The sequence below is a fragment of the Marmota marmota genome, unplaced genomic scaffold (assembly GCF_001458135.2).
Source record: "Marmota marmota marmota unplaced genomic scaffold, marMar, whole genome shotgun sequence".
In the NCBI taxonomy this organism is placed as follows: Eukaryota; Metazoa; Chordata; class Mammalia; order Rodentia; family Sciuridae; genus Marmota; species Marmota marmota.
In genome coordinates, this window is record NW_026000082.1 from 12,583,960 (window position 1) to 12,608,304 (window position 24,345).

Below are 24,345 nucleotides of genomic sequence, written 5' to 3' on the forward strand. Positions count from 1 at the left end.
CTTCCCTCCTGGTAGGGTGAAAAGCGGAGGCCTCCGTAGCAGGGCCGGGTGGGCGGGCATGGGGGCTGGCGGCCGACCGCCTCTCTGTCCTGCGCAGTGTGCGCCCCACACGAGTTCCAGTGCAGCAACCGCTCGTGCCTGGCTGCGGTGTTCGTGTGCGACGGCGATGACGACTGTGGTGATGGTAGCGATGAGCGCGGCTGCGCGGACCCTGCCTGTGGGCCCCGTGAGTTCCGTTGTGGCGGTGTCGGTGGCGCCTGCATCCCTGAGCGTTGGGTCTGCGACCGCCAGTTCGACTGTGAGGACCACTCAGATGAGGCAGCCGAGCTCTGTGGTCGAGCAGGCCTGGGGACCACGTCCTCGCCGGCAGCCTGCTCCCCAACCTCCCAGTTTGCCTGCCGCAGCGGCGAGTGCATACACCTGGGCTGGCGCTGTGACGGGGACCACGACTGCAAGGACAAGTCAGACGAGGCCGACTGCCGTAAGCCCCCTCCACATCATCCAGCCCTGCCGAGGGCCTGCAGATCCGGCTGCCAGTAGGCCAGATGCAGGCTTTCTTTCCTTGCTTTACCCTGAATACATTGCCTTGCTTTACTAGGGACTTAGGTTGGGAAAATAAAGTGACTTGCTTGAGGTCACATGGCTACTAAGCAATGGGGCTCAGGTCTGACCCCAGAAGCCAAGCATCTTCAATGGCACCTGTATCTGCTCCAATCTCCCCTTCTCCTTCATTCCTCCCCGGCACTGCCCTGTCCCCATCCAGGCAGTCACATACTAGTGCCTCTAAACAGTGACCTTGTGCACTCAGGAACTCCTCACCAGCCTTTTCTACAATCTGACTATCCCAGCTGGGCTGGGTCCTTCCACTGGGCCAGCCCCGGTCCCTGCTGTCCTCATCTTACACTGTCATGCCCTCTTCCACATACTCCTCAGCCCTTCTCTGCACCCTGAGTTCTTAGAGGATGGGGAGATTCTTTTGCAAGTCTATGGGGTCCCCATCCCCAGCACAGCACCTGGGTCAGGCAGGGCTTGCTAAATGGACAAAGTCATTAAGTCACGAGCACTAAGACTCAATGGAAGGCCAAATGTCTGTTCTGGAGGAGTGCCCCTAGGTGATCACTGACAGGCGACCTGAATTTTACTTGTGGTTCTGCCAGCCAGAGTGCTGTTACCCTGAGCAAAGCCTTCCCCCTCTCTGAGCTTCAGTATCCCCATCTGTACACTGGAGATGCCTTGGCCAGGTGTCCTTTGAGGACTCCTAAGCTTAGCCACTGGTTTTGTTCTTGCCAGGGGTAGATATGGTGTGGGGTTTGGGGGAGAGTTGACCTAGAACCACACTGACCCCGAACATCTCCTCTTTCCCTCTTCCAGCAGTGCTGGGGACCTGCCGTGGGGACGAGTTCCAGTGTGGGGATGGGACTTGTGTCCTTGCAATCAAACGCTGCAACCAGGAACAAGACTGTCCAGATGGGAGTGATGAAGCTGGCTGCTTACAGGGTGCGTTCACACAGGCAATGGGGCAGCATCCTCCCTGAGAAGAAGCCCTGAGCTCTCCCAGATCTGGAAAAAGCAGAGTTGGAAAAGATCCCCCCCCTTGGTCCCTGGCATGTATTTCTCCCCAGAGCATCATTGCCCCTAAATTATATGATTCCCCTCCTATGAAGTCCTAATGGCACCAGAACTGGATTTTTTTAAAAGAACTTTGCAAAAAGCAACCTAAGGAGAGATGAAAGGGCTCTTAAGGAAGTCCCCCTGTCCCCCAACCCCCTGCAACTAAGCTTCCAAGTGACTTTCCTCAGTAGTATATTGAACAGACACTGAATCCTGCTCCTCAGGGAGCCCCCTTGATTTTGAGAGGACTCTTCTGGTTGTCACCTGCCCCTCTAAGGAGCAGAGATCTTAACTCACTAGTCATCCAGGGGAATGCATAACAGATTGGGCAGTTAAGTAGCCTTTCCTATTCGGAGTCCATGGAGCAAAGGTCCCCCCTCAGGAGATGGTCAGTCCAGCCTCTGATGTCTCTATAGAGCTGTTATGTATAGAGCTGCCAGATCAGACACAGACCCCCATGGCTCTCCCCAGCTAGCCAAAGCATGTATCTGTGATCGTTCCTGTCTGTGAGCCATGCTTCCACAGGCCCCGAATTTGGCTCTTTGTCCTGAGCTACCCTCTAGACTGGTGGGGGCTGGGGCTGGAACTCTGCTTATCTTCTGTGGTTCCTGGCCCAATCCAGCCCTGGTCTACCTGCTCAAGGTCTCACAGACACTGTCCACTCTCTTGTCTGGCCCAACAGAGTCAACCTGTGAGGGTCCCTACAAATTTCAGTGTAAGAGTGGCGAGTGCGTGGACAGCGGGAAAGTGTGTGATGCTCAGAGGGACTGCCGGGACTGGTCGGATGAGCTTCTGAAAGAGTGTGGTATGGTACCTGTCTACATCCAACGGCTGGACTAACCCTCCTGCCATGCCCCATCCTGGTGTCCGACTTCAAGGCCCTCACATGCTCCTGTGCTCTGACCCTCTCTCTGGACATGTGTGCTGTCCTGTCGTCTTATATGAGGTTATTTGCCCTTGGAGCCTCTTGTTCTACATCTCTACAAAGTTCTAAAGGCCTTTCCTTTCCAGCCCAGATGCCCCAAAAGTATGTTGTTTCTCACAAACTTCACCTCTTCTCCTTATTCTTTTCGTGTTCAGACTCTTGAGTGTGTGCTCTGCAACTTTCTTCCTCGGTGTTCCTGCCCTGCTGATCTAGCTAAGGCCCTGGACTCCAGGCTTCTGGCCCCTGAAGGGGATTCTATAGGGGAGACATGGAGAATAGCAGCCAGGCAGTCAATTGAGGCACATTCTAGGGCCACTGCTCAGGCCAGGCCAGGCAGCAGAGACCAGATTTGTGGGCTGGATTAGAGCTAGAACTGGAATGAGGTGGCTGTCCTGATGGCTGGAGCTACAGGATGGGAGCCACAGGATGGGTTCCAGTCTAGAGAGAACAGAAGCTCTGCATTGAAGGTGGGCTAGCATCCCAGAGGACATGCCAGGAAGCCAGTGTGGTCCCAGAGACGTGCAGGCATCATTTCTCTGCTGATCCCAGGTCAAGGCCCTAAGGAGACTTGGACAGAAAAGTCTCTGAGAGGACAGTCTAGGTCAGCCCCTCCCTGTCCTTCCTCCTGGCAGACTGTTTCCAGTACCTCCTCTCTTGGGCACTGAGAGGAACTTCATTCTCTGGAGCTCCCCAGGAACAGGGTCTTTACTCTCCTTTTGAAGATTAAAAAAAAACAAGACAATGTAAAACAAAAACAATGCAAAAGGAAGAGTAGCTGAGTGACTTCATCTGTGGGAGATATTATCACCCTCCCACCCACCGCCCACAGGCCTTGCCAAGAAAAGGCCCCGAAGAAGGAGCCTGTGGAAAGGGGAACAGGGAAGCAGGGGCAACTGAGCCTATCTCCCCCCCCACACCCAGATCTTCAGTAGCCAGGGACTACTAACCTGCTAAATTCTTCTCATCTTTTGCATGGCACGCCAAAGAGAAGTATGTATGCATGTGTCTGTATCTGTGCGTGTTCTTCCTGTCTCTGCTGGCTGGTGAGAGGCCAGTGTCTGTATCCATGTCTTATCTCAGTAAGGCAGGAAAATTACATTCACACATCTCTGTGTGTGTACTGATTTCTGTGTGAATGTGTTGATGGAGTCTGTGTGTCTGTGTGTGCCACTGTACATAAGCTGGTGTGTGTGTGCATGCAGGTGTGTGCATGCAGATGTGTGCATGCAAGTGTGTGCACGTGCTGGGGAAAGTGACATCACTGCTTCCTCCCATGGAAGCTTCAAATGCTACTCAGGCCTCTGGACCATTCTACCCCCTTCCTTCCTCTCCCATTCCCCAGTAGAATCACCTCCAGGCTAGCAGAATTAGGGAGGAACAGGCCTTCTAAGGAAGGGTTGACAGTGACACTTGGATCCAGACTGCTATCCATTTTCTTCCCCCAACCCAGATCAGTCCTGGAGAACTCTGTTTCTTTCATTAGAAGCCAGAGTCACTGTGAGCTTTCCCCTTTCAGAGCCAGCCTACATGCCTCTCCGTCAAATGCTCAGTAAATAGAATCATAGAGATGCCTCTACCTGTGAAAGGAGAGGAAGGAAGCGAGAGGATGCATGAATGAGGTAGCAGGTGAATGAAAGAAATGAATGGATGGTGCTTAGGGAATAATATGGTACCAGAAAGGTCAGGAAAGATTTGGGGTGATAGAATGAGTCCTGAAGGTGACCCCACCCCTGCCCCAACTACTCCAAAGCTACCATGGCTCAGTCCATCCTCAGGAGTCTGAGGCTTCCCAGGGCTGAACCTGGCTGAGCCACCCCTGGATCCATGAGTCATGGGGTTGCTATGGTCTTGTTCTTTCAGTTGCACCAACATTCCAGGGAAACAGGAGGAGGCCCAGGGGTAAAGGGGACATTCCTTAAGCATGGCTCAGGCTGGAGGTGGGGGACCCCACAGCTGTGCATGGCCTGGGGTGGGCAGCTCAGACCAGCTGTATGCATGGCCATGGCTGGCTCAGCTCAGCTCTGCTTGACTTGGCTGAAGTGGCAGTGCATGAGCCTGGTGGGCAAAGGGGGTGGTGTGGCACCTTTCCTTGGCTTATAGAATTAACCTTCTGTGATTCTAAAGCTCAGAAGATGCTGTGAGAACTTGGTGAGCCTTGGTCCTGGACTCCCTGACCTCCCCTAGGACCTTCCAGAAGTTGGTGAGGGAGTGGAGGATGGGGAAAGTAGACCCAGATGACCTCCTGGCATCCCTTCATCCCTTGAAGCAGTTGGTAATATTGGGACCAGGCCTTTGACTAGGTGGAGGAACAGGGACAGGTGCTGAGAGTGGAGGAGTTGGAAAAAAAGTCCATTGTATTGGTTCATATAGGAGAGAACTGACTCAGCCACAGGTCCGTGTAGGAAAAGACCTGACCTAGGAGTCTTAGATAGCCTCAAGCCTGGTAAGGGGCAAGGATGTTGTTCAGACTCCTGATTCTGTCCCCTACCCAGAGAGGGACGTGAACAGATGGAGTATGTCCAGAGAAAGGCAACTAAATGGCAGGGAGCCAGAAATAAGCACTTTAAGGAAGTTCTGAGGGAGCCCCTGCACCCTGGCCAAGCCCATATAGCAGAACTAGGAGTGGGGGCCAAGCTGGAGGAGGCATATCCTATGAGGAAGAACTTCATAAGGAGCATTGCTATTCCCCAGGAGGGAAGTGGGCTCCCTAAGCTGGAGATGTGTGAGTGGGGGCATTTCAGAAGGCACTCTTGGTATCCCAAAGTTGGATGTTACACATGCAGGCCCCTTCATCTTGGAGGTGGTGAGGAAAGAGGGATCATAGGAAACATGACTGTGAAAGTAAAGACCTCAGACCACCAGAGAAAGCCTACTGCCTTCAGCCTGGAGGTGGACAGACCCCTGGCCTGGAAGGCCAAGGACCTGCTCTCTCTGAATCTGTTCTCTCCTGGTTAATGAGGGCTGAGGCTCAGCGAGGTCTCCAGCTGTCTTGGCTCTGTGGGAGTTCTGCTGCACTGAGGCTCTGCCCCCCACCCCTGCCTTGCTCCCATCCCTTCTGGGCTCTTGGACTCTCAGGAGCCTGCATCCCTCCCTAGGGCTGAACGAGTGTCTGCAAAACAATGGAGGCTGTTCCCACATCTGCACTGACCTCAAGATTGGCTTTGAGTGTACCTGTCCAGCGGGCTTCCGGCTTCTGGACCAGAAGACCTGTGGCGGTGAGATCTCCTCCTATCTGCCCAAGGAGAGGCAGATCCTCCTACCAGTTCTGACCTCTGCTCCTCCCCACAGACATTGACGAGTGTGAGGACCCAGATGCCTGCAGCCAGATCTGTGTGAATTACAAGGGATACTTTAAGTGCGAGTGTCACCCTGGCTATGAGATGGACACATTGACCAAGAACTGCAAGGCTGTGGGTATGGACACCCCAAGGCTATCCACTGTTCTATGGGGCTACATGAAATAGCAAGCCTTCACATATGTGAGAGTGGTTATAGTCACATGCACCCACATATAGAAGGCAGGTTGCACATACTGTGCTCAAAGTGTAGAAATAGATCCACATACACAGTATACTATACAGTAACCCATATGGACACTACAAATAGCTCCCAATATGGCCCCCAGAGACTATACTTGCACAACACAATATATAGGCACCCTGGGACCACATGCAGAGCATGAGCAGCCCACACAAAAACCGTGACGTGTAGTCCACACAAAAACCTTGACATGTGTAGTCCTACACATTGATCATTTAGCCAACTGAATTAATTCACCTTATTCAATTCTTTATATTGAACTGGGGATTCAACAGTACACAAATCCTCATCTCCCCTTGTATACTTACATTCTAATGGGTAAGACAGACAAGAAATCAGGATACAATATAGTCTAGCAGATGGTGATAGGGGCTAAAGAGAAGTGTAAAATAGGAAATGGGGATGGGGAAGTCTAGAGGGTAGTGGGTTTTAGTTTTAAACAGAATGATCAGGGCAGCCCTCATTAAGAAGGTGACATTTGAATAAAGACCTAAGGGAAGTGAAGGAGTGAGCTACCTCTTACCTGCAAAAATACATTTCAGGCTGAAGGAATCAAAAATGCAAAAGCCCTAAGGCAGGAACATGCCTGACATGTTGAAGGAAGAGTGAGGAAGGCGGGGTAGTTCAATTGAGGAAACTAGAAAGAGATAAGTCAGTGAGGTGACTCAGGGCAGATCCCCAAAAGCCTTCTAGACTATTATTAGGGGCTGACTGCATTTCCTGACAGAATGGTCTTGAGTAGAGGAAGAATGCAGTGTGCCATTCAGACTGTCTGGCTGCAGTGTGGAGAATAGACTGCAGAGGGCAAGCAAAGAAATGGAAACCGCTGGAGAGGTTATCTCAGTAAAGAGAGAGGGGTGATGTGGCTTGGGACAGGGTGGTTGCAGGGGGAATATTGAGAAGTGAACAGACTGTGGTTATATTTTGAAGGCCAGCCAACAGGATTTGCTTATAAATTGAATGTGGGAAGTGAGAGAAAAAGGAGTGAAAGATGACTCCAAAGTTTTGGGCCAGGCAACTAAAAAAATAGGATCGCTATTTTTGGACTTGGGAAAGATGGTGAGAGAATCAGTTTTGGAGGAATGTTAGCCTGTTTTGGACTTGATGAGTATAAGAAACCATTTAAATGTCCAAGTAGGGCTATGAGTAGACAGTTGGAAGAATTAGTCTGGAGTTCATACATTTAAATACATCATATAACATAGAGATTAAAGCAACACAACAGCCACGATGCTTAATATGTAGCCCATAAATCCAAAAAATATACACCTACACTATACACTATGTAACACCCGCATCATGTGTACCACATAGTCTGTTTTTAACCTCCACATAGGACATGTGACACATTATCTATAGTAGGGACAATAAACAACTATTCATGTATATATAAAATTCAATGTATATACGTAGGGATATCTAAAGTACATTTACATAGAAATGCGAGTCATAAACACACCGTCTCTCTTACTGTCATAATTCTTCATTAAAAACAACTTGAGATGCCCTTTAACCCAGCTGCTAATTTCAGAGAGGTCAAGTTGGGGAGGAAAATCAGTTTGTCAGTGGCAGAGCTGGTCTTAGAGCCTAGCTTTCCTCCTTGCCCCTTCCTGTGCTTAAAGCCCTATTTTATGGGCTCTTTATTTGTATCATAGCCTCCCTCTTTCCCTGACCCTCTTTGTAAGTCTTCATCACTATACACAGGTCATACACCCAGCCCCAGACCTTACATGCTTTGTGCTGGTCCCACCCTGCCCCCAGGGAACACATTAGCCTGGCTCAGATGCACAGTTTCAGTGACCAGGTGGCTGGCAAAAGTGTCAACTGGAAAACATGAGAAGGAGAAGACACAGGCAGCTCCAGGGACAGGTATTTCTTGGAGCTGCCGCTCAGACAGGGTTGGTGCTCAAGAGTAGCCGGGTACATATGAAAACTGCCTGGGAGAGTCTGTCCATTTGGAGTAGCCAGAATGTCTAGTTCAGTGATGATCTTCCTAAAATCTAACCCTAACTCTAAAAATGGGTTTTGTGTATACATGGGCAGTTGTGTATTATGTCCGCTGCATGTATATAATGTGTATTAGATATCACACATGTCCCACTCTGCCACTGATAAAGCAAACTTCACCCAGCTCACAGGACCCTTTGTCGTGTGGCTTGTCAGTCTCTGCAGCTTCATCTCTTGTCATGTCCCCAGACACACTTTGTATAAACTAAAGACTCACAACATGAAAAACTCACAGCAGCCTCCCCAAGGATCTGATTTCTGTCCTCCATTCTGAGCCGTACTTCTAAGGCACTTCCTTAATTAGATGGCCCCTTCTTGAACTATGGCAATGGGGTCTCAGGCAAAGAGGGGTGAAAGTTGCTGGGAAGAAATGCATTTTAGGTGGAAAGGAGGATGTGAGCACAGGTCCAAGGCAGCACAGCCCTGCCCTGACTAGGTTATGACAGTCAGTCTGTAGCTGGAATCAAGGAGTGTTGGGGGATGGTTGATGAGTCTGGATACTTCAGAAGGCCTCGGTGCAGGCCGAAGGAGGAAATGGGGAGTTGTAAAAGATTTTGGGGGGGGGGTTATATTTAATGAAAAGAAAAAACTCCTCTTATATGTGATACTTTGCATCTTGTGCTTTTTATACTCACTTCATCTGCTCCTCTAAACTTGTGGAGTAGGGATTATCACCCCTATTTTACAAGAAAATGAGCCATTACCCAGCAAACTAGTGACAGAGACTTATTCTCCAGATTCCCTTCCTGTCTCTTACATTGAGCCTCTCTCACTTCCCTGCATGGCAGCTGGCAAGAGCCCGTCCCTAATCTTTACCAACCGGCATGAGGTGCGGAAGATAGACCTGGTGAAGCGGGACTACTCTCGACTCATCCCCATGCTCAAGAATGTTGTGGCACTAGATGTGGAAGTTGCAACCAATCGCATCTACTGGTGTGACCTCTCTTACCGCAAGATCTATAGGTGAGTGGCATGTCTCATGCACCCTCCAGGCTTGGAGGGGAGAGGGTAAAGAACAGCTGACAGAGGAGGAGGGGAAGGGTAGCCTCTGCCTCTAGAGTTTCTCAGGAGAGTTGCGTTTGGGAATAGAAACAGGATCACAGTGACTATGGCAGCACCAGAATTTCATTCACCCCCTGGGGCGCTTAGGTTGGGAGCGCTGGTGGGAGAGCAGTCTTGAGCCCATGAGCCTGGACTTTGTCTGACCTCTAGTGAGAAGTTCAAGGCAGGAGCTATTTAACTAGGGCAAAAAGAAATCCTTGGCTCTGTTGAAGACTTTCACAGCAGCTCACATACCTGTGTGTCAGACTCCAGAGACTCAAATATGACTCAGACCTGGTTCCTGCCTGGAGAATCCCATATACAGTGACATCCGTTATGGCGATCAAGCAGGGAAAGTACAGAGGAAACCTCTACCCAATCTGGGAACTGAGAAATCTTCCTGGATGGCAGTACCCCCAGCACTCTGACTGTGACCACAGCAGTGGACAGTACTCAGGAGGCCCTTGCATACTCAAAGTGGTTTATTCTAGGTTTCAGATGCTCTAGTTTTCTCCCTGTATGTGTCCAAGCCTCCTTAGGAAGTCATGTCTTTTTTGTTCTGAGATCCACTTGGCAAGACTGTTGATGACTAGACACTAGGTTGACCCTGAATCACTGTTGCAAGAATGATGGGATAGATGAGTAGATGGATGGGTGGAAGCAAGTATCCCAAGTGCTCTTCTCTGACTACTAGATTCCTACCTCCCCCCAGCACACAGACATGCTTGTGTTCACATCCATACATGTAGAAATAAAGCTATAGCAGGGCATGAGCAACATTTTCGACTGGAAGAGGAGGATTTGATGAAGAGACTGGATGTGGGGCTAAAGGAGAAAGAGTCAAAATTAAATTGGGGAGTCTCAGGTGTCTGGCTTGGGGGTTTTGATGCTGCTCTTTAAGCTGAGAATAATTGGAGGAGGATCTGGGGTTGGGTTTAGACAGTCTGTTTGACTAAAGGATTGGAAATGAGGATGAACAGGTTTGGACATGTTGAATTCAGGGTGTCCATAGGACATCCAAGAACAGCCAGAATTGTTGGGGATTGGACAGACAGGATTATGGATGGCAGTAGACACTGTGGAACCAGAGAGAGGGCATGGTCATTGTACCTAGCCACAAGCTTCAGTCCCCCACTAAATTGAGCTCACCAGACTAGAGACTGTGCTGATTCATGCCTTTATAACTATTCTGGTGGCTCAGGGAACATTTTGAATGTAAATTAGCCAAATTCTTCTAAAATCACTGTCATGATCCTAAGGGAAGAAAAAGGGTGCACAGGCAGCTCCAGATGGGCCCATGAGTGGAATATCTGCTCATACCAGCTCTGGTTTCTCCTAAGTGCCTACATGGACAAGGCCAGTGACCCAGCAGAGCAGGAGGTCCTCATTGATGAGCAGCTACACTCTCCAGAAGGCCTGGCAGTGGACTGGGTCCACAAGCACATCTATTGGACAGACTCAGGCAATAAGACCATCTCAGTGGCCACAATTGATGGTGGCCGCAGATGCACTCTCTTCAGCCGTGACCTCAGTGAACCCCGGGCCATTGCTGTCGACCCTTTGCGAGGGTGAGTGTCCCCACTTAAACTTCCCATTCCTCGACTGTAGGTGCTCAGTCCTCACATATCTGTCACAAGAGCTGCCTAGAAGATTCTGGGTGGCTCAGACACAGGCCATGGGGAAGAAAGTCCATGCACAGCCTTTATCCTATTAATCCCAGACCAGGGGTTCTTTGGACATTGTTTGCCAGGGTTCTCCCCCGACTCCCCACTCCACTGCATTATAGAATTAGCATGTCTCAGAGCACAGCAGGGTTCTGGAGATGGCCTGGTAGAAGCTCCTGGGCAGAGGTCTTTCCTCAGCCTGCTGCCGATGGACATCTGGCAGCTGCTCACACACTTCTGGGGGCAGGAGATCATTACTTCCCATAGGACCTATTTTATTGTGGGTCAGTTCTGCCCACTGGAAAGTCAGTTTTTTCCTCATAATCCCAAATCTGTCTCTGTATAACTTCCTCCATTGGCCTCAGTAGTTAAATGAAACATGTCTGCAGGACAGCTAGCAAGATTTGAGGACCAAGTCACTAGGTCTGCTCTGTTCTTGGCTACCCACCTCCATTCCCACCTCAGCTGCCTAGTCTCTGAACTCCTCATCAACTAGGCTGCCTTGCTCTGCCCATATCTGTTTTACAAGTTAGGAACTGAACAGAATAGGACCTTTTAAATAGAAGTATCATGTGAAGCCTTGCTAGCTTCTTCCTGTGCTGTTTCTTTAGTTGTTAAACAAATGAGAAAATACTCTTCTTCAAGTCAGACCACATGAGCATGTTTGTGAGGCCTTGGGAAGTAATAGCTGCCATTTACTGAGCATGAGTCAGGTGCTCCCAGCACGGTACTCTGGGAAGACACTCTGCGGCCTCATTAACCCTCACCTCAGTCCTGTTCACTGCATGTTCTCATGAGACCTGGTGCAGCACCTGCTACATCCTGTCCCTAAACTTGCCCTGTTCCATTATGGCTCTGTCAGGGTCCTAGCAGGAAATGCACGGCATACTCAAAGTAAGATATTGGAATAGAGTTTAATAATGGATCTATTTACAAAGGAGTGAGGTCTAATGCACTATCTTGGAATTACAATGGTCAGCTGCTACCAATCCTAGTCGGCCTGAGGATTCAGAAGCAGGGAGGGCTACCCAATTGAGAAGGTCATCCACTTTCTCCTTTCTGAACCAAGAAAGAGAAAGTTTGCAGAACCCTTCCCACACTGACACGCTAAGGCTCTGATTAGAGCTTCGAGAAATGGGAAAGATGGGCTCATAGACTATTCAGCTGAGACTGTGTAGAATCAGGGAGTCTAAGCTTCTCAAGGTTCTTAGATGAAGGCTAAAGTGTCTGCTAATTCTATATTTGATGATTCCAAAGGATTTCAGAGGTATTCCTAGTTCCTACAATGTATAATCCTTAACTAGTCCGTGGGTCATTGAGCCTTAATGAATCAGCCCACCCCAATCATATCCCTAACAAGAAGCCAATTTGAGTTCTTTTATATTTCAGGTTCATGTATTGGTCTGACTGGGGGTTCCAGGCCAAGATTGAGAAGTCTGGGCTCAATGGTGTGGACCGGCAAACACTGGTATCAGACAATATTGAATGGCCCAATGGAATCACCCTAGGTGAGCCCTATTTTAGTGCTTGATCCTGATGACTGTCTGGAACTCCATGGCTCTTGTTTCTAGGTCCTCCTCATGGTGCCAGTGGCTTCATTCCCTGATGGTTGTTGCCCTAGGCTGGGTGCAGTCTGAGGCCTGGGAATGTAGGCAGTGGGGAGGTACAAATGTCTTAACCCTGATCCCTCCTCCCCTTCTTCCTCCCCAAGATCTACTGAACCAGCGATTGTACTGGGTGGACTCCAAGCTGCACCAGCTGTCCAGCATTGACTTCAGCGGAAGCAACAGAAAGATGCTGATTTTCTCTCCTGACTTCCTAAGCCACCCCTTTGGGATAGCTGTGTTTGAGGTGAGCCCTGTGAAGGGAGGCATGACCCTGCCAAGAAGCTGAAGCCTAGAGAAGGCTGTTCAAATAGGATGCCTCCCTATTTGAAATGGAAACAAAGGAACAGGGAAGCCAGCTGACATGTTTGTACACAGATTGATAGCTGCCTGAATACAAGGGCCTGGTAGTCTTTCCTGTGCTCTCTTCCTAGAAGCCTCTCTCAGAGCACTTCTTATAGGTGACTGCTAGATATGGATGCTTCCAACTTCAGCATCCAGCACCCAAAAAAGGGAGGAAGGGAAGATGGAATGAATATGTTTCCTTAGAGTCATTTTCTGTAGGACATGGCCTGAGAGATGCCATGCAATTCAGCATACTTCTATTGACCTTTACCAGAACTTGGGGTCATAAAAATAAATCAGACACTATCCCAGTCCTCAAGAAGCTCCCCAGAAGGTGAGGAGTCAGGGCCCTTCTCTGCCCTGACCCCAACAATCTTTCCTCCTGGGGAACAAGGAAGACAGAATCTACCAAGATCTTACACATCAGTCTCTTCCCTGAGACTAACTCTGCTAACAAAAAATGAGGAGACAGTAGTCTATGGTGGGCTTTGATAATATTTTCTTGGAGCTGCTTCACTCAGCATTGCTCTGGAATTGTGGGCAAAGCTCCACCTCTAAGTTCAGCCCCTGCTTCAAAAGGCAGGTGTGTTTGGACACATATGACACATATATGTGTGCTCGAGCATATTTGTGTTATGTGTAAAGTATGTGTATGTGCATGTGTATGTATAGTACATCAGAGTAAAAATATCCATTCCTGTATGCACTGGTGCTTGTATCATATTATTGATGTAAATATGTCCACCAGTATTTAGACAAGTTTATTTAGGTACAAGTATGCCTTTATGTGTATAGGGGAACATTTAGGTGTGAGTCTGGATCTGTGGATAAGGATGCATGATTATACCACAGTAACTGTGGATTGCCTGCAGATGCACATGTAGGCTTGAATGGACTAACCACATGGACTTATGTGTATTAGATTTGTATCAGAGGCTGTAAGCCCAGCAGCAGATAGTCCTCAGTAGCTCATGTATCCTCTGCAGTCTTGGTCCCTGACTCCAGTGATAGTAATAACTATAGAGATCTAACCTTGGGTTTCTACTGGCCCAGGAATCAGGCCCAGCTTAGCATTAGTGAGTTAGTTTGTGGCCTTCAGGTCAAAGAACAGAATCACCAAGTAATCCTCAAAGAGAGAAGGGAACCAGGAGAGCTGACATCATAGATCATAAGCTAATTCTCAGTCCTCTGAGAATCTGTGGCTAGGATAGCTCAGGGGAAATATCAGGGCAATTCTTATGACTATAATTTGGGTCCAAGCCCTCAGACTGAGTTCATAAGCTTAGACCATAGGCCTCCTACCCTCCATATCTGTGCCTTTACAGGACAAGGTATTCTGGACAGACCTGGAGAACGAAGCCATTTTCAGTGCAAATCGGCTCAATGGCCTAGAAATCTCCATCCTGGCTGAGAACCTCAACAATCCACATGATATTGTCATCTTCCATGAACTGAAGCAGCCAAGAGGTGAGCCTTCCCTCGTCTCTGGTCCTTGGTCCCCTGGTCCTCTCCTGCCATGAAACAGACCATGTTCACATTTATATCACGGTTCAGCATAACAACTGTCTCTTGTTGATAGAGTGCTTTATCATCACATATTTTGTCTTATTTTGCCTCAAGCTTTTTGCGAAATAAGGCTGGGTATAAATAAATATATAAATTTCTTATATTTTCTGATCCTACAAAGGTTACATATTGTTATTCTCCTTTAACAGCTGAGGAAACTGAGGTTTAGAGAGATAAATTAATGTTAGCAGGTAGTAGAACTAAAATCTAAATTCAGGTCTGATTCCAGAGTTTCTTCTGCTATGACACATTACTTCTTATTTGCTATTTGTACCCATTTTGCAGTAGTATAAACTTATGTGTCATAGGTCTGTACAGTAAGTCAGCTGTTGGCTGGATATAGAATCCAGGATCATTCCTCTAGGTTGTCTTGTTCCCTATTACTAGGATATACTAATTCTAACTGTAACTGAAATGTTGGCTGTCAGGGTGAAGATGGGGAAGCAAAGGAGGGTAAGGAGATAGGATTGGTGCCTGATTCTAGATCTAGAAATTTAAGAGATGTGGCATATGTCATGGGGTATGGGGGTGGGGTCATGAGTTTTTGGAATCTAACATAACACCCATCTCTCAGAATTGTAAGAATCAAATGAGAATAGAAATAAAGCACGAGGTATAGAATTGGAATGTGCTCAATAAAATTGTAGGGGGTGCTAGGGATGGAGCTCAGTTGGTAGAGTGCTTACCTAGCATGTGCAAGACCTTGGATGGGGGCAAATAAGTAGGGAAAGCTTTTTGAGTAAGCCAAGCGGGAGGAGCCTCATCAACGGGAGGTGGGAAGACAGCATGTCCTATTTGTGCCCTAATTCTCTCTCTCTCTGCCATTAGCTGCAGATGCCTGTGAGCTGAGTGCCCAGCCTAATGGAGGCTGTGAGTACCTGTGCCTTCCTGCTCCTCAAATCTCCAGCCATTCTCCCAAGTACACATGTGCCTGTCCTGACACGATGTGGCTGGGCCCAGACATGAAGAGGTGTTATCGAGGTAAGCAGAGCTTCCAGGAGGGGTGGCCTCTGGCAGAAATCTCCCCCTTGACTTCTGGGACATAGTATGCTCCTAGTTTTCCTCCATCTTTTTTGGCTACTTGTTGCCTTTGCACACTCCTTTTTTTCCACCTTCCTTGAATGTGCATGTCCCCAGAGGCCTGTCAAGGTTTCCTCTTCTCCCAAGAAAAAAATGCACATATACATTAATAATAATAATAATAATAATAATAATAATAATAATAATAATATAAAACTCAGTTGTTAGAGTATGTATATGTGTATGTGTGTGTGTTTTGTGTGTGTGTGTGTGTGTGTGTGTGTGGTGGTGGTGGTGGTATTGGTATTGAGCCCAAGGCCTCACACATGCTAAGCAAGAACTCTACCACTGAGCTACATTCTTAGACATTTTATTTTTATTTTGAGATAGGGTCTCACTAAGTTGATGAGGCTGGCCTTGAACTTATGATCCTCCTGCCACAGCCTTCCAAGTAGTTGGAATTACAGGCATGTGCCATCATACTTGGCCACAAAATATTTTAAATTCAATTTGTAGGTGGTTTCTGGAACTCCCTAAAAACCTCAAGTTAAGAACCCTTTATCTCCATGGCTTTAGTTACTATTTATATACTAAATGGATGGTTATGTGTTTGCCTATTTCTTACTTAGAACTACATTAGAAGCCCTTTTGTGATGTGACTAGGACTAATCATCATATAATACTTGAACAACATAAATTATGTTTATTTCCCAATTTTGGTGTAAAGCCAAGACCTTTTATATGAGCACAGGTTTCCTGTACCATATATGATTTCCAGGTTCCATTGTTTAAAGTGGATTAAGAATTTAAACCTAATGATATTATAATACCACAGTAAAATGCTTCTAGATTTATGATTTCCCTTCCCTCTAGTCTTTTACAGTGGTCTTTCCCACACTTAATTCTATAGCATGGTTTAATGACTCATCTTTTGAATCAAGAGAAGATCGTGGCCTATTCAGAGGGATGAGGCAGGATCTCACCAGAGTGGCATTTGAACTAAGCCCTGAGAATAAGTTTCTACGTGTAATTCATCAAGACAATAACTTAGGCACTAAAGCAACAAAATGCTCTGTCCAAGTGACCTCCATGGTCTTTTCCCTCCAGCACCTCAATCTACCTCAACTACGACGTTAGCCTCTACTACGACGAGGACAGTAGCTGCCACCACAAGAGCACCTGGGACCACCATCCACAGCCCCACCTACCAGAACCACAGCACAGACACACCAAGCCTGGCAGCTCCCGTCCCAAGCTCAGTTAGTGTCCCCAGGGCTCCCAGCATCAGCCCATCTACCCCAAGCCCTGCAACCAGCAACCACTCCCAGCATTGTAAGGAAATGAGCTCTGTATTCTTTCATGACATGGGAGGGTCCTGTGGAAGCAGGATGGGAATGTGTGGGAAGAGAGATCAGACCAGAGTTGAATGCTGCATATCTCTGAGGAAGAAGCAGAGGGAAAGAGAATGCCAACTGTGATTTAGGAGTCGTAGATGCCCCTAACTTATAGGGGATCTGTAGGGAAGCTATATCCTATCTCTCAGCCTCATTTTCTTTCCCTACAAAGAGAAAATAATAACAACGCACTTCCTGCCTGCTTCCCAAGTTTGCCAAAAGAGACAAAGGAGGCAGTATAAATGGAAGCACATAAATAGCCTCTGCTACCTGGATGTATATTTGCGCTTTATGAGTTATTGACGTGTAGGAAGGGTGTCCCTCAGGGTTGGAAAGCTCTGATCTCAGTTCCCAGCATCCTCAGTGAGCTGCCCAAATGTTAACATCCTTAGCTATGGTCTACTCATTCCTGTTCCCATACCCTGGGCTGAAAATAATTAAGTTCGCCACTTATTAAATCACTGGGAACAGTAATTGTCACTGCTAGAACTATTTTATCTCATTAATGAGCAAATACCTTTTTAATTAAGTTACCTGCCAGGGGGAGTTCATTTAAAAGGATAAACTATGTTTTAACATTTTTTTCTATTCATGGATGGCCCAGAAACCAAGCAGCCTGGTGACACCTTTCTGATTAGGCCCGTTTTGCCAGCAGAAGCTGAATTTTTAGAGTTGAGAACTCACCTGAAGTTTGGAGAGGCAAGTGGAACACATCAATTCCAGTTCCTCTCATCTAGGGACAGAGCCTCTGACCTCCCCATGGGCCTTGTCAAGCAATAGGTTTAATTTCACTCTCAGTGTTTGCTGTGGCCCCAGAGTGAGAGGACGGCAGCACTTCCACAGTTAGTTTTGTAAGCAATGCAAGCCCTCTTCTCCCTTCAATAGTGAGATTGACTTGAGGTGAATCAGAAAAACAGATACACTGAAAGGATGGGCCATTGCCAGGGAACAGTCATCTCCTCACTCGGAGCAAATATGGATAACAGCTCCTCTTCATGCCTCATAGGGCTGTTAAGAGGATCCAAAGGAAAAACGCTTTTAAGCTACAAAGTACTGTAAATATACTATAATGAAGATATTTGTGAGAGTGAGAAGGGATGACACAACATACTTTTTAGAAAATACAGGACATTTTCCAAGTATTTTCCAGTTTAGAATGTGTATTTGCCTGTATTTTTAGATGTAGGTCTCACAACAATCCATACCCCATGCATTGCCCTCTTTGAACCAGGCAAGGCTGTATCAGGCACTGTGCTAATATTTTATATGAATTATCTCATTTAATCAATACAATTTCCCTAAGAGGAAAATAATAATGTTATCTCCATTTTTAAAGATAAAGAAATATAACGTGATAGTGTTTATTTTCATTTATATATAGATAGATAGATAGACACAGACATATAATCTATATCTGTATTTATATTTATATAAACTTGCTCAAGGTCACACAAGCAATGAGTAGTAAAATGGGACATGAGCCCCAAATTCTGACGCAGGAGCCTGGGCTCTTGATTCCATTACATTATTATGCCCCATTAATTACTTAAGAAAAATACACTATTACTACAGATGGACAGACAGACCATCAGTACCATAGACAATGCAATAAACAGTGGCTGAAAAATGCAATTGATCCAGTCATTCAGCAACATAAAAATCTAAGTGCTCACCCTGCCTTGCATACTCCCCAGCCTGTGATGCTATCTGAAGGGTGTGGGGCTTGAGTCACCAGTTCTGAGTTCAAGTCCCAGCTCAGCCACTTATCTGTTAAGATATAATTTCTCCCTCTGTGAAATGGAGATACACCTCTGTCCTGTTTGCCTCACAGGAGTTGGATAGCATTTAGGAATACTGTACTATTAAGCATTAGCCAATCATCATTTAAAGTGAGGATGAGAAGCAGTTGGGTAGTTCTTACTGCTTGAGGCCAGTAAAGGCTTGGACTCACTCTAATGGAGCATTATTCTGCCAATGTTTGTATTTTGCAGATGGGAATGAAGGCAGCAAGATGGGCTCAACGGTTACTGCTGCTGTCATTGGGATTATTGCGCCCATAGGTGAGTGTGGTCCCTTGTCACTGGAGAGAAAAGAGAGACCCTGCCCAGCTCTTGGGAAAAGGCACTAGAGAGAGGATAACATGTCACACTGACTTGCCTTGTTGACTCATTCTGCCCCAGCAGCCTTCCTGTCACCTCCTGAGCCTGATTTTATTCCTTAGCCTGGCACATAAGGCTCTTTAGGACCTGGCCCTAAGTGATGATCCAGTTTGCATGTCCCACCCCCTCTCATTCATACTCTGCACTCCCACCACATGAAACCCAACTGAATGCTCCCTGAGGACAGGGCTGGTGTCTCTCTTGCTTACTACTCTCCCTAGCTCCTAGCAAAGTCTGGCACATGATAGAAAATTAAATATATGTTGAACAAATGAGTAGGGATATTTGCCATCCCTTGAATAGGTCATACTGTTTTGCTTTCTTTCTGGTTTTCAACAAACATTTATGAAGGAGCTACTATATGCCAAATTGTGATTAAGGGGAGGAAAGGTGACTAAAGATGAATAAGATTTGGTCCTGTCCTACACAAGTTAAGTCTTATTGAAAAGACACATAACATAGATAAGTTCATTATGACACGGTAAGTCCTAAGACTAAGCTATGCACTGAGTTTAGTGAAAGTGTTGAGGAAGTACTTAACTTAGCCTGGGAGAGAGAGGAAGAAAGAGGGCAGGAAAAGTTTCCTAGTGAAATGATACATGATGATGGGGCTGGGATTGATTCAGTGGCAGAGCGCTAGCCTCACCTGTGTGGGGCATTGGGTTCCATCCTCGGCATCACATATACATGAGATACATTTATAGCTGAGTCAGACAAGTGAAGAAAAATCAAGAGCAATGAAAGCATGAAGACAGCATGAGCAAAGCCAGGAATGGGAAATGGTTTGGGATAGGAATGGAGAGGCTGAACTAGATGGAATTCAATACAGTCAGAGTATAATATTGGTTATGACCTCACACAGAACCATGGAGTTAAATCATTCCCCTACCCCGATGTTCATACATGTGTCTCATGCCAGCTTCCTCTCTTCACAGTATCTTTGAACTGTGATTGTCCATTCATAGTTTTTTTCTCCTTTACATGCCCATGAATACCTTCAGGATAGGGACATTGTTCTTTGATCCTGAGAATCCTCAATATGGTAGTGAGTTAATTAATGAATGTGTTAAAAAACTTCTCCCCTTTGTGAATGCTATATCAAGAATGCAGAGAAGAAAAAAATAAAGACTAAGAACTTTCAATCTTTAATCAGTTAACATAATCATATAAGGTAGATATTAATACATAACAGAGGCATGACAGATTAGATAGAGGCATGATATAATAATGACTTGATATAATAGCAGCATGATAATTCTGTGGAGGAACAGTGGAAGAAAAGATAACTCCAGAGAAGAGAGCATTTGAATTGACCTTGAAAGGGCTAACCAGAATAAGATGATGATAGAGACTATTATTTCCAGCCTTATTTTGAGTGGAGTGAGTGAAAAACAAATCAACCCCATTCCCATCAGCCTATGTTCTATAGAGAAAGACATGCGTGCTGTTTCATTGATATAACCCACCCTAATATAATCAATAAATTTTAAATTTCTGCTAATCCAAGAGGCGAAAGATAAGTATTATTTTCCTGAGAGAATATCTTTTCATAAGCTTTTTGGCCATTATTTACATTTCATCCTTAAATTTCCTATTCACAGTCTTATTTTTCTATTCATTTTTTTGTATTTGTAGAAATATTTATACAGCTGAAATCCCAGCAGCTCCAGAGCTGAGGCAGGAGGATCGAGAGTTCAAAGCCAGCCTCAGCAAAAGCAAGGCACCAAGCAACTCAATGAGACCCTGTCTCTAAATAAAATACAAAATAGGGCTGGGGATGTGACTCAGTGGTTGAATGCCCCTGAGTTCAATCCCCAGTACAAAAAAAAGAAAGAAATATTTATACAGGATGAATATTAAAATCTTTTTAATTATGTGATGAATATTTTCTCCCAATCTGCTACTTAATTTTTATATATGTTTATGTTATTTTTTGCCATGCATAAATTAAAATTTATAAGTATCGGATGTGTTAATCTTTTATGATTTCTGAGCTTTGTGTTTTGCTTAGGAAGGCCTCCCTTACTCTGAATTTTATTAAAATATCTCCCAATATTTTCTTCTTATACTTTAAGCTGTTTTTAGTATTTAGATTTTCCATTTGGAATTTAGAGTATGTGGTATAAGGGAGAGATTTAACTATTTTTTTTTTTCCTACAAATCTACCTAGTTTCTCCAAAACCATTATTGGTCTATCCTTTCCTTTTGATTTGAATTGCCATCTTTCTCACATACCTATATTTTTGGGCTGTTTATTCTAATTTACAAATTGTATTTCTATTCCTATATACTCATAGCATTCTGTGATATGTTATGCTCACAGCATTTTCTTGGATATTTTTGTTCAGTTTCTCTTCTAGATGAACTTTAATCATGTCGATTCTATAAAAATTATGATGGATTTTTATTGAAATCATTTTGGATATATAAATTTAAGTGGGAAGAATTTATATTTTACAATATTGAAGTTTCCTATCCAGGAATATCACATCTTTATTTGTTTCAGTCTTTTTTTAATGCCCTTTAGAATAATTTAAAAATCATATAAGACTTGCACATTTCTTATTATGTTATTCCAGGATTTTATAGATTTTGTTGGGCTATTATGTATGTGTTCTTTTTTCATTACATTTTCTAATTGGTTATTGCTGACTAAAAAGGAAGCTATTGATTTTTTGTGTTGGTTCCTTTTTTTTTCCTTCTTCTTTTTTTGGTACCAGGGATTGAACCCAGCATGCTTAACCACTGAGCAATATCCCTAGTGTTTTATTTTTATTTTGAGACAGGGTCTCCCTAAGTTGCTTAGGTCCTCGCTAAGTTGTTGAGGCTGACTTTGAACTTGTGATCCTCCTGCCTCAGTTTCCTAAAGTACTGGGATAATAGGCATGCGCTACCAGGCCTACCTTTATATTGATTCTTGACAAACTAAAATTATTTCTAATAGTTTTTCACTTGCCTCTCTAGGACTTTCTAAACATACAAATATTTGTTAAGTACAGCAGTCTGGTTTCTTCCTTTCTCGTATTTATTCCCTTCAATTTCCAATTTATTATCTGGTTTACTGTACAGCTACATCTCTCAAGGACATTAAATAGTGGCAGTGATAATGACTATCCTTACTTTGTCCCTATTTTTAGTGGGTATCAATGATTACCATCTTATTTAAACAGAAACCCATCAATAACAGCATGATATAAAAGCATCAGATATCCTAAATAATGATCATCCAGCCTCCACTAGAGTACTTGCAGAGATTACCTACTGCCTTATGAAGCTGCTTGCCATTTTTAACCAGCTCTGTTAAAGAGTGCTGCCTTCTGTTGAGAGCCACAGCCTAAGGGGCCCCAGCAAACTTCCAGCTGCCAGCTGATGATTGGCTCACAGCAGCCCCAGCAAACTTCCAGCTGCCAGCTGATGATTGGCTCACAGCGGCCCCAGCAAACTTCCAGCTGCCAGCTGATGATTGGCTCACAGCGGCCCCAGCAATCTTCTAGCTGCCAGCTGATTGGCTCCTCTGCGGTGATGCTCATTTGGCTGTTTCCCCGCCCTTTCAGAACATGGAGCTGCTCATTGGGGGACTTTTTTTGGCTTCGCCCAGGCGACCCAGCCAATTGGCCTCAAGAGCAGGAGGAGGGGGGGTTGAGAGGCTTGTGGGAAGCCGGTGGTGGCAGTTGGGCTCTGAGGGAATTCCTGAAGAGCTCGTGTGGTGTGGCATGTGTGTTCCAAAAATAAAGTTTGTTTCTGCTTGATAAGTGGCTCGTGAGTTGTGCCCAGCCAGACTGTGGCATTTGGTTGCCCATATGGGGAATGACTGAGGGTAAGTGATAAGGTAAACTGCTCACCCCTGAGGGCAGGGTGAGAGGATGGGTAGCCATTTTAAGATTCTTCTTTTGTTTTGTTTCGCTTTTGTTTTAAGTTGCCTGTCCCTGGAGATGTGTAAGACGGAAGAAAAACGGCTCACATCTGAGGAAAAACTATTTGCATCTGAGGAACAGATAGGGAGAAAGGACGGATGGACATTTCAGGAGGATAGAAAGGCTATTATAATGACTTTTTGTTGTTCCACTTTTGTTTCATTCTGTTTCCGTTTTGTTTGGCGTCATCTTGTTGGTTGTATTATAGTAGAAATATGGGATCAGAAATTAGTAAAAACAAACCGAAAGAGTGTTAAGTAAATTGTTAGAGGAAGGAGGCATCTCAGTAAAATCAAAAACAGTCAGGGCATACGTTGATACAATACAAAAATGTAGCCCATGGCTTTTTAAGGAGGAGTTGTTAAATATATCACAATGGAACCATCATGGTGAAGATTTAAAAAGAATAGAAAAGAAAAGCCCAGGGACTCTGCCAGTTNAACTCCCCCACTCCTCCTGCTCTTGAGGCTGATTGGCTGGGTTGCGTGGGTGGAGCCAAAAAGTCCCTCAATGAGCAGCTCCGTGGTTTGAAAGGGTGGGGAAACAGCCCAATGAGCATCACCGCAGAGGAGCCAATCAGCTGGCAGCTAGAAGTTTGCTGGGGCCGCTGTGAGCCAATCATCAGCTGGCAGCTGGAAGTTTGCTGGGGCCCCTTCGGCTGTGGCTCTCAACAGCCTTCTTTACTCATTAATAAATTCATTTATTCTAACTGAAAAGCCTGTGTTGCCCTCTGTATCCCCTTCTAGTCTTGCCCCTCTTTGGTGGGGCCATAGCTTCATCCCACTCTCCACCCTCTAATTTATAGAAAGGGTGATTTTCTTAAGAGATTCCAGGAAGCAGCAGCAATAGGGCAAAGGGGGAAAAATTGACTCCTTTGTTTAGCACATGTCAACTGAGCACCTCTTCAGTGCTGGGCACTGCGCATGGAGAGATAAGTAAGACAGTCTCTGCCCACCAAGGTTCAGTTGAGCTGGGAGGACAGTTCCAGTAAAGTAAGATACTGTGGTCTGGGAGCATACATGAAGGAACAATGGACTCTGTCTACAGCAAATGGAAAAGATTTATCATTTGAGGTGGATTTTGAAGGATGAGTAGCTAATGGAGGAAAGAAGAGACGAGAGAAAGGCTTCCAAACAGCAGAAACAGTGCCCAAAAGGCAAGGGGCAGTGAAGTTGAAGAGGTGGCAGGATCTGCACTGAGGTCTGGGCCATGAGCCGGAGCCTCCTGGATGTCCAGTATAATGTGTCCCTTCCTCTAGCGGTAATAGCTCTGTTATGCATGAGTGGCTACCTGATCTGGAGAAACTGGAAGCGGAAGAACACCAAGAGTATGAATTTTGACAACCCAGTGTACAGGAAAACAACAGAAGAAGAAGATGAAGACGAGCTCCATATAGGGAGGACTGCTCAGATTGGCCATGTCTATCCTGCAGTAAGTATTCCTTGCGGGGCAAGTTTCTTCCTTCCATCCTCCCTTCCTTCCTTTTCCCCACACCTTCCTTCCTTTCTCCTTCCTTAACATTTATCAAGAACCCACCATGTACCAAGCACTGGGG

The 24,345-nt window shown here is 45.8% G+C and overlaps 1 protein-coding gene across 8 annotated transcripts in view; it reads left to right on the forward strand.

Moving 5' to 3' along the window:
- Positions 1-24,345, forward strand: part of Lrp8 (LDL receptor related protein 8) — a 76,009-nt gene that overhangs the window by 46,848 nt on the left and 4,816 nt on the right. For 2 of the 8 annotated variants that reach the window (XM_048815349.1, XM_048815350.1), the window contains exons 5-17: positions 98-481; positions 1,372-1,497; positions 5,632-5,751; positions 5,825-5,950; positions 8,872-9,046; positions 10,465-10,692; positions 12,178-12,296; positions 12,500-12,639; positions 14,063-14,204; positions 15,132-15,284; positions 16,431-16,655; positions 18,709-18,777; positions 24,049-24,221. In XM_048815349.1, the coding sequence (XP_048671306.1) occupies positions 5,917-5,950; positions 8,872-9,046; positions 10,465-10,692; positions 12,178-12,296; positions 12,500-12,639; positions 14,063-14,204; positions 15,132-15,284; positions 16,431-16,655; positions 18,709-18,777; positions 24,049-24,221 (1,458 nt within the window). In that variant the 5' untranslated portion in view covers positions 98-481; positions 1,372-1,497; positions 5,632-5,751; positions 5,825-5,916. Of the gene's footprint in view, positions 1-97; positions 482-1,371; positions 1,498-2,293; positions 2,417-4,396; positions 4,436-5,631; positions 5,752-5,824; positions 5,951-8,871; positions 9,047-10,464; positions 10,693-12,177; positions 12,297-12,499; positions 12,640-14,062; positions 14,205-15,131; positions 15,285-16,430; positions 16,656-18,708; positions 18,778-24,048; positions 24,222-24,345 lie in introns of all 8 variants that reach the window. The other 6 variants (XM_048815353.1, XM_048815354.1, XM_048815351.1 and 3 more) reach the window with 6 other exon arrangements.